Source organism: Lasioglossum baleicum, chromosome 18 (genome assembly GCF_051020765.1).
Source record: "Lasioglossum baleicum chromosome 18, iyLasBale1, whole genome shotgun sequence".
In the NCBI taxonomy this organism is placed as follows: domain Eukaryota; kingdom Metazoa; phylum Arthropoda; class Insecta; order Hymenoptera; family Halictidae; genus Lasioglossum; species Lasioglossum baleicum.
Window position 1 is genome coordinate 5,191,081 of NC_134946.1, and position 13,757 is coordinate 5,204,837.

Below are 13,757 nucleotides of genomic sequence, written 5' to 3' on the forward strand. Positions count from 1 at the left end.
TATCACAGGGCAATGGTTGGAGCACAACAGGGATGAAATTAACCCTGTTACAGAAGGGTCGAACGTATCACTGAAAACGCTCCTAGAATTCCCGAGAGCTTCTTCCTGTAAAACTATCCCTCTGCACACGGGATTCCGTCGCCATCTGGCACCCGCTCGCGGTCGAATCCGAGCCCGAATAATAAGCAGAAGTTCGAAGGTACATAAACGGGTAAGAAAGAGCCGAAAAATAAGAACGCTCGAACGCGAACAATTACGGAGGAAGTAGTTCGCGGTGAAATAGACAGTCAGGTGAGGGGGTGTCGGAAGGGTGGAGAAGGAGGTGGTAGGTTGAAGGGGTGAAGGTAAGGGGGAGGGTGGGGGGGGCAGGTAGAAAAACATCCTTGGCGGTTTCGAAGCGAGCGAGAGTTTGGGAGGGCTAATCAGGGGCGAAAGAGGAAGACAAGCGGGACAGGCGAGCAGGTAGGCAGATAGGCAGGGTAGCAGGCAGGAAGAGAGGAAGGAAGGGCGCTTGCGCGATGGTACGGCCGGGCTAGACGCGAGAGCCGCCACTCCCGAGCGCGTAGCGGTGTAGCGCGGGTGCTGACCGAGTGTCCCCGTGAGACGAGCGAGAGAGAGTGCGAGAGCGAGCGAGTGAGCGAACGAGCAAGGCTGAGGAGAGTGCGAGAGATCATCTCGAGAGATCGAGAGAGGCGTGTGGCGAGAGAAGAGAGAAGAATGTCCATCGTCGAAGGAAGGATCCCGTGGAAGCGGAGCCTGCGGCAGGACATCTTCGTCGACCAGGCGGCTCCGACCTTGTAGGACGAGCAGAACGAAGAGGGGATCCTCTACGAGGAGGATCTCGTCGCTATCTCCCTCTTCCACCGAGCCCCCCGTCGTTCCATGCCCCTTCGAAACCTCCTGATCATCTCCGCGATCCCCAGGTGAAGCGAAACAGGAGGAACATCGGGGAAGAAATCTCGCATCGGTAGTCGGAAGAACGCTCGCGAGACACGCATACACACAGTGCCTCGAGGAAGCTCGCAACGACGACGACGACGACGACGACGAAGACGACAAAGACGACGACGACGACGAGAACGGTGCCTCGCGAGCGTCCGATAGTTAACCATCGGTGGTGGTGGTCGGTTCATTGCAAGATTCAGACGGACGTGTTGGTTAATCGGATCGCGTAACCCGCTAGTCGAGACTGTATCGGCGACACCGCGCCGAGGCGATACACGGTGCTGCGACACACTGGGGAAACTGGGTGACACTGTTGGATGTTGAAGGCGACGGAACGAGATTATCTCGGGGTTAAGAGAGATCACCGTTGTGCTCTTGTCGCGAGTGAAAGAAATCGGGGAGAAGAGGAGGAGGAGGAGGAGGAGGAGGGGTGTAACACCCTCTCGCCGTTGGTTCTCGAAGAGAACCGATCGCTCTCTGGAGGCTCGGTCGCGAGGGATCGGTGTGAGGTGATTCGATTTCAGCCGGCTATTACAGTGTTCCGAGAGGTCGAACGCGAGTGACAGTGAAAAGCAAAGAACCCCGGTGGAGATACGAGTACCTGACAGCCGTCGAGCTGAATCGCGAGGAAAAGAAAAGAAAGTAGGAGAAAGAAAGAGCGAGAACGAGAACGACAGAGAGAGAGAGAGAGAGAGAGAGAAAGCGAGGACCGAAAAGCAGACGGAGAGAGCAAGACGGAGGTAGGAGGGCGGGGCGGGTGGGAGGGAGGTAGGGAGGGAGGAGGAGGACGTGGAGGAGGAGGAGAAAGGGGGGAGGGTGAGACGCGGACGGCACGCAGAGAGACGCCGGGTCAACGCGCCAGGTAACAACGCCTCAGGACACCCGCTGACGTCCTCGTCGACGTCCTTGTCGTTGTCCTCGACGTGAACGTGAACGGCAACGCGCCGTGATTCCTCTCGAAACGCGGACAACTCCGTCTAGCAACCACGGATAATATGATGTCCATCCACGCCGCCTCCTGGAGCTTCGCCCTCCTCGCGGCCACGGTCGCGTTGCTGCCCGCCACGCATCGTGCTCCGTTCGCCCAAGCCGCGTAAGTATCATTCTCATCGATCCCCCAGTAGCTCTCCCCATTCCACGCGCCGCTATCAATCTTATACACCTAGCCTATCTCGCTCCTAGCCAATCTTTCTCTGCAGCCTCTGCGTACCCTATATTCCCCCTAGTTGATACATGCTTTCCAATCTGCAGGGATCGCGCACACAGCCGATCCTCTTTCCAACCGCTGATTCTAGGCATCGACCGTGTAATCTTACGATCTCCCGATGGCTCAAAGATAACGAGCTCTGTGATCAGGTCTGATAACGGGACGCATTCATCCGCGGTTAATTGAAAACTCCGTCCTCGTCCTGTGTGCTCGAAAGCGGAGACGTACGCGATTCACGAGTGGGAATATACACACGTACGTGCATATCCATCCAGCCGTCTCTGAATCGATAGCCAGTGGAAACAGTTCGCGGACTTGCCGTACATGTGTGTGTGTGTATGTTCTTGTGTGCGTGTGTATATATATATGTGTGTGTAGGTGGGTGGATGTGTGTGTTCGTATGTGCGAAGGCCTCTTTGAACTTCCCGGCCTTACGAATCGGCGAAGTTGATACCCGCAATGGAAACAAGCACGCGCACATTAGACCCTGCGGCCCCCGTGCACGGACTCGTCCCCGAAGAATCTCCAGTTTCCTCGTGACCCCGACCACGGGCGCGAACCACACCGAGTTCCAGTTAATCAACGGATACCTAATGCGGCTAAAATACCGCGGTGTAAATCAATAGACGCAGCTGATTCTACGCGGGCCCCCCTCCGGCACGGGAGGATTTAATTAATGATCCATAATCCTATATCTCGATTATATACGCTGGTAGCCAGTAGCCGGAGAGCGCCGCGGTGCATGCAGCCGTCCGAGCTGGGGACGAAATTGGTCGATAAACGGTTTTAATGGGCGGCGATGTATGCGAAAAACGGGATGTGCGTTCTCGCGCCTATCCACCATCCTTGGGCCATCTGATTTCCTGACGGACACGCCAGTCCCCACGTGTCGACCCTGTACACGTACACACACACGCGAGCACACACGTACACAGGACCTGCACATACACTCACGCACGGAAATACACACGGAGAGGAGGGACATGTGTAAACGCACACGAGACGTCATATATCTTCGACATGGCACTGCCGACAATACGCGGGGGCTGCGAGGGTCTACAGCCTTCGCCGATGTCTGGATGCACGTTCGTGATTGCATGTAAATGAGCGGAAACATGCAGCTACGTTGCATGCCCAGACCTACGGCACACCGAGCGGGCGCACGCTCTTACAATGATCACAATGACGCCGCCCCTAACCCTCCCGTGACTCGAAGGCGAAGGCAAGGCGTCGTCTCGCGCTTTAATGGGGTCCGCCGCGTTTACCGTTATGTTAAAAAATTCATTTGTCACGTGATTATCGCGAGCGACGATCTTGAAACCGTACCACTAATTACAGCTACGTGTTTTCCGCAGTGTCCCAGTGCGTTTGTTTTGTTGTTCCTCGTTACTTATCGTGGTCAGTGTGTGTCGTGATGGGTGTTCGAGGTTGTGTCGTTTGATACGGGGAACTTGGTCGACGTGCGTCGATCGGTTACGTGTGTCGGTGACATAGCGGTTTGTTGGAAAGTTTAAGAAATGCTGAGGTGTCGCCGAGAAATTTCAGTAATCTCGACGGAATTCGCTGAGCTTGGATTCACGTTTGCGTTTAACGCGGTACGCGTGATGTACGCTGCTATCGGGCACGAGGACGTTCTACGTGGAATAAAACACAGAACACTGTGAAGTAAGGCACTTCTCGTGACGAGCTTTTCGAAAAGTGAAACTTTTCCGTTCTGGAAGTAGTGTGAAATGAAATTTTGTTTAATATGATACTATTAAGACTGGGACAAACGGTGCTCGTGAAATGACAGTTTTCAGTTATTTTTAAAGAACAATACAAATTCACCTTTAGTGCTCGGTTGTATAGTGGTAATACCCAGCTTTGGTTTTCAAATCAATAGAATTTAACTCGATATAAATCAACAGGAATTTATACTTTAAAGACAGCATCAATGTTATTTATAATAGATATTTTTAAAGGGTGAAAGTTCTATTACAAATGCGGTGGTTATAAAACAACAATTAATCAGTCCGATTTTTCGTGAAGTTAATTTCTAACAAAAAGGGAATCATATTTTCGATAAATTTCGGTGTAAAATCGCCACATGCCCCAGCGTAATGGCATTTTCGTTACTAAAAGGATTTTCGTAAACCTTGTTACGAAATTTAACTGTTTGACATGTAGAGTGTATATTACACAATTAATACAACTACTTGTGCATATTTAAAAAATAATTTTACAAAATGGTACGGCGACTTTTGGACCACCATGTATAATAATGATATAATTATTGTTCTCATTAAAGACACTGTTACAGTTGAGAAAATGTGTTCTTCTTTTGAGTAACATTTTAGACAGTAGCTTTCTGAAGATTTTTTGATATTTTGAAATATTGTTACATATTAAAATAGAAAGGAAGTTAATTTTTTGTCAAATGGGACAGGTATCTTGTTAATCGTGTGTGCGCGTAGGTACGTTGTCTGATCGGTATATAGCCAGTGTCTCGAGAATGACAGCAGCTTGGTGAGAACAATGGCGACGGTGAAATTAGTTGTACCGGCCCATCCCTTCTCGTATTAACGCGCGATCCACTAGCCAGATATATATACATATATATCTCATATATATAATATATATATATCTCAAGTATATATGTAATCCGCAAACGTTTCAGCAACCCGAGGACTTGATATCGAGCGCTATTTTCCAAGAATGTTTAATGCATTTAGTTATCGGCCCCCATTTTCGCGACAGCCTTAATCGGTTACCGAGGCTTCTCTCAAACTGCATCGTTGTAAAGAGAAACATTACCGTTCATTTTCTCTAATGTGATTTCATTTGTTGAACTGACTTCAGCGCCCCGAATGACAGCTTTCATTACATAATAAACAACGTTAAATGTACCCATAAGAGTTCAATTACGTTTCGCTGTTTGCAACCTACTTGTTTATACACAATTGACATTAGTTCAGCTCTTTTCGATTAAAATTACTTCAAAAATACTGTTTAATTCAATTATATGTAAATGTCACAATAAAAAGTGAATGATACGTTCTCGCTTTTCGCGATTCAAAGTATAATTTTAAATATAATTTTCTATTTTTCTTGACAGGGGAAATGTAAAAACACGTAATTATTGATTCTAATGAAAATTCATTTAAAAATATTTTAACTTTCATAATGGCTAATACCAATAGAGCCGTATACTGGAGCAAAATTGAGTCAAAGACGCGATAAGCACAGTTCTACTTTGCTTTCAGGCTATACAGAGAGCCTGAATTAACCTAACCTCTTCAATAAGAGTTGGAGCCCGGGAGATGCAGAGAGCACCAAGATAATATAAATTATTTTAGAGAGCTTAATGTAGGTCGCTATCCTAAAATGTATGAATTACGGAAAGTAGATCAACACCCAAAGATTAGTGGTTGAAAGCAGCGTCACTGGTTGCTTCAATGAAAATTACTCGAAGAAAATGCATGCCATTCATTACTAAATTTCGCGGAACATTTTAGGTTATTGTTCTACTGTGAGTTTAGGGTATCTAGATGATAATATCTGAACGAAATTGAATTAAGAGGATTGCTAGCACTCCGTATTATAAACGCTGAGTTCGCATGTTTAATTATTGGACATAGTTCTCACCGGTTATACGACGAACCTTACTTAAAGAAATGCAAAATTCACAGAAGCAGATAGTAAACTTAAAATAAATATTTTATACGACATTTATTTGTGTAGGTTAAAATAAAATATAGAAATTGTCATGTACCAGTGCACTTAGAAGCCTTTTAGCAAGCTTGTCTGGCCAATACTAGTCGTTTCTACTGCCATTACTCTTTATAACTGTCGACAGCGGCATTGCATCACACGTTTCCAACAATAATTTCACGAACGTATAATAAAAATAATGTACAATAATAAAACGTACTTTTTGGAAAACGAAGTGCACGTCAGTTTTAAGGCAGTACTTTTCAAGGAAAATGCGTGTAAAGCGTTGAACGTCTCTACCAACACGTCGGAGTGGGTATTCATTGCAGATCATAACTTTATGGCTTCCATAAATTTTTATGTGAATTTTTCACGTTGTAGTGTTTAAAGCCAGACCTATCGGGTACAAATATTTTCTGAAATCGATGTCGTGACCCGTTGGATAATGTGGGAGGGTGAAATCTTCTTCAAGTTTCTAAAATTTGGGGATAATGAAACATTGAAAATAAAATATGTGCTTCTTTAGGAGAACAAAGATCCTTGTAATTTAATTATCTCTGCATAAGACACAAAATGTATGACGTCTGGTAACGTGTTAAGTAAAACAGTGTGAAGAGAGAGGAGCCCTCGGTCAATTCCTCGAAATATTAACGACGCAAGGAGCGACGAGGCGTGTTATGTCTCAACAATTTTGATCGGGGTTGCTATCTAATTCAGGAAGGGTGGAAGAGGACAGTTAGGTATAGTCGAAGGGATTATCAATATTTACGCTCTTCCAGCAAGCACAGTTCGGGTCGTTCCACCTGTTTTCTCCTCGAGGGCTGTGCCTCTCTGTAGCCTCCTCCAAACCCCTACGAGTACCAACCGCGGACGTTCTGTAGTGTGGTATCGGTGATCGCAGTAGAGCTCTCGAGCAGGAGGGTGCTCCCGACGTGGCAGAGCTCCAAATCCTCCTACGCTGCCACCCTCTCGCACCGCTGTCGCTACCCCCCACCCCCCACCCTCTCGACAATCTTCCCTCCCTCCCTCTGCCGCCCACCGACCCCCAGAAACCCCCGCGATCCAAGTCGTGGTCTACCCGCCACACATCAACCTTCTTTTTCTTATCGAGTGGAACAGCCCTTTTCGGACCCTCCTTCTTCTCTGCTTCCACCCTTCCCGCATGCCCAGAGAGCCACCCTATTTTCCTTTCTCCTTTTCGATCAACCAAGCTCGACCCGGAATCGTGCCTTTGCCGCCTTCATTGACGTTTCTCTCTGTCGCGAACGATTCCTGTCAGTATGCCATCTCGCAGATAAGTGTCCGGACGTCTTAAATCGTCGCTGTATAATATCGCTGCCTCTCGATAGGTAACACAACTTGGAAAACTATGTTTTAGAGAAGGAAAAGATTTAAAAAATTTATCTTACAATTAGGTGGAATTTCAGACAATTTAAATTCAAGGTAATATGAATAAAAATAACAGATCTATTATGCTCCACGATTTGCAGAAATCTGTCGCTGAAATGATACTCAATGTTCACGATCGGATTTAGGGATTGTGAAGCTAATCTAGCCCTTAAATAATGCTCACTCTTGCTCGCAAATGTCTCTAACGTCTTCTGAAATGTATTTAATCTCCTGTCTGAAACTGACGGTAACACGATAATCGGATGTGCGCAGGTTATATTGTATGTAAAGTGCATTGGTTTCTCTCTCGAGCAATGGATATAAATGTATTTGCATTCATAGGATTGTTGTAGAAATTTATTATAGGCAAAAAAAAACTGTAAATTCAATGGTATATTTTACGAAAGGAAAATTTATCAATGTTCCGATGCCTACTTGAACATTAGCAGGCATTGCAATCAGTTAGTAGTATACAGAATATTTGATCCCCCTTTCTAGCTGCCTGCTACGAAGAACGATTTATCAACTTTTTGTACAGAAGACAGACTCTTCATGAGTTGGATATCTCTGATGTAGAGCACTCCGAAACCTTCCGGACAGACCCCATTTCGAAGCAACCCTCTTACTGTCGAATAAAGGAAAAAACCGGTCTACTGGCATTAAACATTTCTTTGTTGCTAATGTACATGTTTTTTAAAGTCTTACAGATATAAAATCGTATTTGAAATCGACAACAGAAATCTTTTCAGAGATTATTTCCTACACCGTGTCACATTAATTATTTGCTTACAAATGAATGGAAGTACTATTTGAGATATTTATCTAATATAGTTTTTACATGGTACATTTGTTTAAAGAGTTCACTTCAAATCTGCGAATCATCGAATGGTAATTTCAATTAGGTCGACTTATAGACGCTGTAGGTCAATTAGTTAAATTGACTGCTTAATTGGCGCAATTATGCAAATTACTTTCGCAGAGATCATCGCAGCGGAGTTACAATGTACGTAACTAATTCATCGAAAACATAAATTAAACGAACACACAAGGTTTTATTAATTAATATTATCTCGTGAACACACTCTTCCACAATTTAATTACATTGCCTCACATAAGAGTTAATTACTAAATGGCGGATATTAAATAAAGCTTCTCGCATTAATAGTTTCAGCGAATTTGAAACGCTCCATGCAGGAGTGCAATTCTAGTTACTGTATCGTTTCCTTTTGAAAATATTTACAAGCAATGAATGTATAAATTTCTTTCAATCCCCCCCCCCCCCCGTATTAACGAAATCATCGATCAAGGAAGTAATTCGTGCAATTGGCCTCGTAAAGTTATACAATTTTACTTATTATTGACACGTGTTAAACGAGTATAAAAAACAATATTTGTTCTTCTCTGTTAAAGAAAAAGCAGCAGCGATTAAAATTTTAGGAATGTATGAAATTTCCTATATCAAAATAGAAAAGATACTATTCCAAGTATGTAATTGTTGCTTTGCAGTAATATAGTTTTTTAAGAAATCAATAGAAAATGAAAAGTTTTTCATTTTCAAATATCAGTAGTTTGTTTTTTAAAAACTTTCCATTTCGTTTAATTAATCAACTGGGATCATCTGTGACACTGCAGATCGTACAGAAAGAAACAAAGAAGAAACTCGTTCGCTGGGCACTTTTATTCTACAGATTCTGAAATATGTCTTCCGCAAGAAGCACAATTATTCGTTCCATAAAATTCTACAGGGGGACACATTTTCGTAAATGAAAGTCATTAAAAATGACACAGAAAGAACAAAAAAAAAACGCAGAATGTCATTAAAAACGGAACAACTTATATTCCGATCCCCGATAATAATTATGACGATTCCGTCGATCCAGCGAGCCCCGGAAATGTTCGTAAATTGAATCGCAGAGAGGACTTTCAAAGACTCCGAAAGCTGGTCCGGTAAACCGTCCGTTGAAAAATTCGAAGAGCGAAGCTCGATGTCAGACTTTGTACGCAAGATTTCATTTCGAGTCTAATCCCCGGCTCGCAAAGGACTCTTCTAATCACGGTCGGCCGTAAGGCGTCCGCGAAGAAGCGTTCAAGGAGAGCGACACAGAGAGATCCGAAAGTCTCTGATCTTGAAGCACGCGACGAGACGCGACGCCGCGGCAGATAATGATCATCTCATTAACCGCGCGTCATCTTTCCATAGCTGTTCTCCGCGACCAATTCCCGAGTAAGCGGAAGAGAAAGAGAAAGAGAACGAGAGATAGAGGCGGCGGCTGGCCCGTGTTCCCGGTCAGGACTAACAGGAATTGAAAACGGCAGGCGGTGCTGGTGGCGTGGCCGCGAATAGACGTGTTTTTGCCGTGAAAGCGAAGAATCGTCTACCACGGAAACGGGAGAAAACGTGCTAAGTCATTCGGCTCGTGCTGACCTACTTTCCGCGGAAGCGTAAAACGCGACGACCATCCCGACGAAACTGATTCTCTCTCCAACCCCCCTAGCCCGCACCCCTTCTTCCACCGGCGTTCGCCACCAATGTGGTTACACCGTTGCCTCGCGCGCGCGTTTTTATTTTCCTTCGTTCTTCCACGACACAATGAATGACGGTTGAAGAGCATAACTCCTGAAAAGACATCCCAATTTCGCGGGCGAACCTCGCGCGTCAGCTCTAACTTTGTAATATTACGATACTTCGCCCGCGCCCCCGAAGCTTTCGACGCGCACTTGGAGCTCTCGGCGGGACTGGCTTCGCCGAGGATAGTCCTCGAGAATTCTGCTTTCCCCGTTCCTTCAATCGAATACAACGGTGCTTTTCCACCTCATTAACTCGTGTTTATTTTCCGTCGGTGCCCCTCTGATAATCATCACGAATTCAAGAGCATCTCCTTCCGCACACCGTGGAAATCGTATTTTTCTGGGATCCCGTCCCACTCTCGCTCGGTTAGCAGATCAAACGGGAGGAAAGCGTCTGTTTCTTTGAAAGACCTTGTCAAAGAGACGACTTTAAGGCAATTTAACCATTGTCCGATTGATGCCACGATCACTTTGCACTCTTTGTACGCGACCACGTGCGGGATCTTACGATGTTGACGGTTGATCGATGTTGTAGACAAATCGCGGATCTGTTAACACGTTCGTTTCGCTGCTTATCTTTCTTGTCGAAGTGTTTTTATCAAATGCAACGCATCTCCTCTATGAAATATTCATACTGTATCCACCGGAAGCATGTAAATAACGATTTCCGTGACTGTATTAAATTAATTCTACTGAAAAACTGAATCCGAAATCTAGAACATATTTGAATGGCCTTGAAATATGTTATCAAGGCGATCGATCTGAACAAATTTTCCCTGTACATATCGATATTCGGATAAACCATCTTCCCAATGAATTTGTCCTGTAGGGCGGAGTGGAAAGAGGAGTGAAGGGCTCCTACCATGTTACTTTGAATGGTCATAAGTAGACCGCGGATTTTTATTCATCTAATGAAATATAAAAGAGTAAATAATGATAAAAATTTAAAAATACTATAATGTTGTTCTTACCACGCTCATATTAGCTTGACGAGTTGAAGTTGTTGTATGCGTCAAATCTTGTAAAAGAATTTTAAACCACTTCCCAATGAGCTAAAGACTTGAAACTTTAAAACAGAACTGGATGACAATGGAATATTTAAAAAAAAAACTGTGCGTCTATGAGAAAAAAAATGTTAATATTAATCTTCACACCTCGCCGCGCGACGCTCGGTAGTACGTCATCGCGTTCAGCGATCCCCACTCCGCGCGCCAGCGCTCCCTACTCCACTACGTGTTCCCAATTCGACTCATCCCCACTCCACTGGCCCACTTCGCACCGAAGGAGCTCAGTGTGGTTGTGGTGTTCCGTTCATTCAGTTCCATTTCGGACAATTTCGGACTCCATCAAGAGACGTCGTCTCTCGGAGTCATCCCCTCATTCTATCCCGCGTATTTCCATATCTTACTATTTCATAGCAGTATTACTATATCTTGCGTTCCATTTAAAAAAGACTACAAAGTAGAAAATAAAAAAGTATATTAAAATGCACTAAAAAGGAGAAAATAATTTTTTTAGACATTAGTGACTGCAAATAAAAGCGTGGAGCGCCCACGGAGACTACGTCAATATAGTTTAGCGGTCCACGCTTTTATTTATAGTCACTAATGTCTAAAAAAACTTATTTTCTCCTTTTTGCATGAAGATCCGCAGTCGAGTAATAAGAAAACCTGTAACAACTTCGATTTGAAAATGGCCCCAGAGGCTTCCACAGTAAAAAGTACTATAATTATTTGTCAACTAACAACTGTTACTCCAATCAGAATCAGGACGGCCGTGTCCAATAGCTCACAGTGCACACGGTCGCCAATAACTTAGCCGGAATCGGTGGCCAGCTGTTAATTATCAATGACGCTAATGGACACGATTCGATTGCGATCGGAGAATTCCCTGGATTCCGCGCGAATTTCATAATTCAGGTGAGATAACACGAGCACGTCATGCTAAACGACTTCGCCTGTCGAACGTGGCGGCCATCGCTTTAAAATACTTAAAGTATGCAAAGTCCGGTTTAAATCGGATCTAATTGGCGACCGATTAACGACGCATCGACGCCTCGGTGCAGCAGAAACGCGAACCGTGTACCATATGTATGTATATGTGTATGCTCTCGTATGAAACGGCCTAATTGATGAACCATAACGTAACTTCGCGTGACATCGTGTCGAGCTTAGCCACTCGGAATATCTGTTTCTCGAATAAACGAGGGACGTCCGTGTTAAAATTAGTTCCACCGGGGAGAATAAAACCCGGGCGTGTGTGCGCCAACTCGACTGCAGAACTTCCAGCAAGTTTACATTTTTATGGGCAAATATTGGAAAACGAACATTCGAATGCAATTTTATTTTCTTGCTGAACGATGTCGACGAATGTATTCTCCACTCTCTTTTTGATAGTATAAATTATCAAATTTCTACATTACTTTATAAAAACAACAAGAATGTGTCCGGGCAAATTTTCAGCCATTTTTTAAATAATATATGCCCGAAGAAATTCTTGAATAATTCCTCAAGAATGCATTTGCGAATTAAAAATATTCGAATCCGTCATTTTTTGACGTAAACGGTACCGGTGATTACATCGTTCAGAATTCTAGGTTTACCGAATTTAATTTCACTGAACAATTTCTCCCGTTCCTACATTATCACGTATTCTTGCGTACACAGTTACCAGCATAATCACGAGCCGCACTTACACTGCGGGTTATTCTGACCCGTATTCAACAGCCGAATGCAGCCGGCCGGTGTCAATGAACCGGGAGGCTTGCAAAGAAACATAAGTTCTAAACGTTCAAATGAAACGGGCGAGGTTCGCGCGCGGCTCTCTGTTTGTTCAGCTGGGTTTCGATCAATTTTTTACGTTGCGACGCGACGCACGACGATAAAGAGAAAAAGGTCGACGATCTTGACGACCCAATTCGAAGGGAGAGATAGACAGTGGAGGAGAGAACAGACAGAACCCGTAAGAGAGAGAAAGAGAGAGAAAAAAAAAATACCACGTGCGCAACTGTTTTTTGTGATCCAGCAATTAGTAGCTGACAAATGAAACGGCGAATGGGGAAAAGAAAAACAGTCGCGAAAAAGGAAGAACGGGGTGGAGAGTGGTGGAGGGAGAAGTGGTCCGCTGACAAACAACGAATGCATATTTAATAGTGAACGATTATTAATGCCCGGTTACGAGATGATTGATGGAAACTGTACGAGCTGCGCGGACTTTAACGATTTCCACTAGGCGATATACGCGCGCCGGCAATAAGCGCCGCATTTCGGTCTGCCTTCGTGAGAGTAATAATACTTTCGCGGAAGGGTTGGCGGAATAGGGGTAGAGTCGGCGGGAAGGGGTGGGGGGAGGCGAGCGCGGGCGGGGCAAGAAACGAATTCGTCCGTAGCGGAGTCATCAACGGTAGAAGAAGACTGGTGGTGGGGTGAAGGGGTGGGGTGGGGGGAAGAACAATGAAACGCTTGCAAATATCACGGGCAGCCTTCGTATTGTGCAAGAACTGTTTGAAGAATTAATTAGAAGCGACCAAACGACACTCGTGTACGCCGCTGAAAGGACTCGAAGGCCCTGGTGAATGCGGCGCTCATAATGCACGTTATTAACTCGCCGACTTTCGTTTATTTAGTGTCTGTGATTATGGTTGTAAGACAATGCGCGGAAATATTCGACTAACGAGTTCTCTCTGAACTTGAACTCCCGAATTAGGCGAGAACGCCCGCCCCCCCCCCCCTTGTTAATAGAACCCCGGTTTGCTCTAGTTATTTGTCAAAAAAGTAAATAGTGTTTCTGCATTCCAGTGTTCTCGATCGCTGGTTAATTACATCATCGATCGGACATGTTCGGCGAGCGCGAAGTTTCCCTTGTTACTTGCGATCGGTGTTTCTCGACCTCTTTATAATTGCATCGTCATCCCCATTGCATCATAAGGCCGGCTGACAATCACTGGGACAAGACAAGG

General features: G+C 44.8%; 1 protein-coding gene across 15 annotated transcripts in view; it reads left to right on the plus strand.

Moving 5' to 3' along the window:
- The first annotated feature begins 505 nt into the window (after positions 1–505).
- Positions 506–13,757, plus strand: part of Rdl (Resistant to dieldrin) — a 143,946-nt gene continuing 130,694 nt past the window's right edge. For 3 of the 15 annotated variants that reach the window (XM_076442564.1, XM_076442571.1, XM_076442575.1), the window contains exon 1: positions 509–2,038. In XM_076442564.1, the coding sequence (XP_076298679.1) occupies positions 1,941–2,038 (98 nt within the window). In that variant the 5' untranslated portion in view covers positions 509–1,940. Of the gene's footprint in view, positions 2,039–13,757 lie in introns of all 15 variants that reach the window. The other 12 variants (XM_076442569.1, XM_076442574.1, XM_076442578.1 and 9 more) reach the window with 6 other exon arrangements.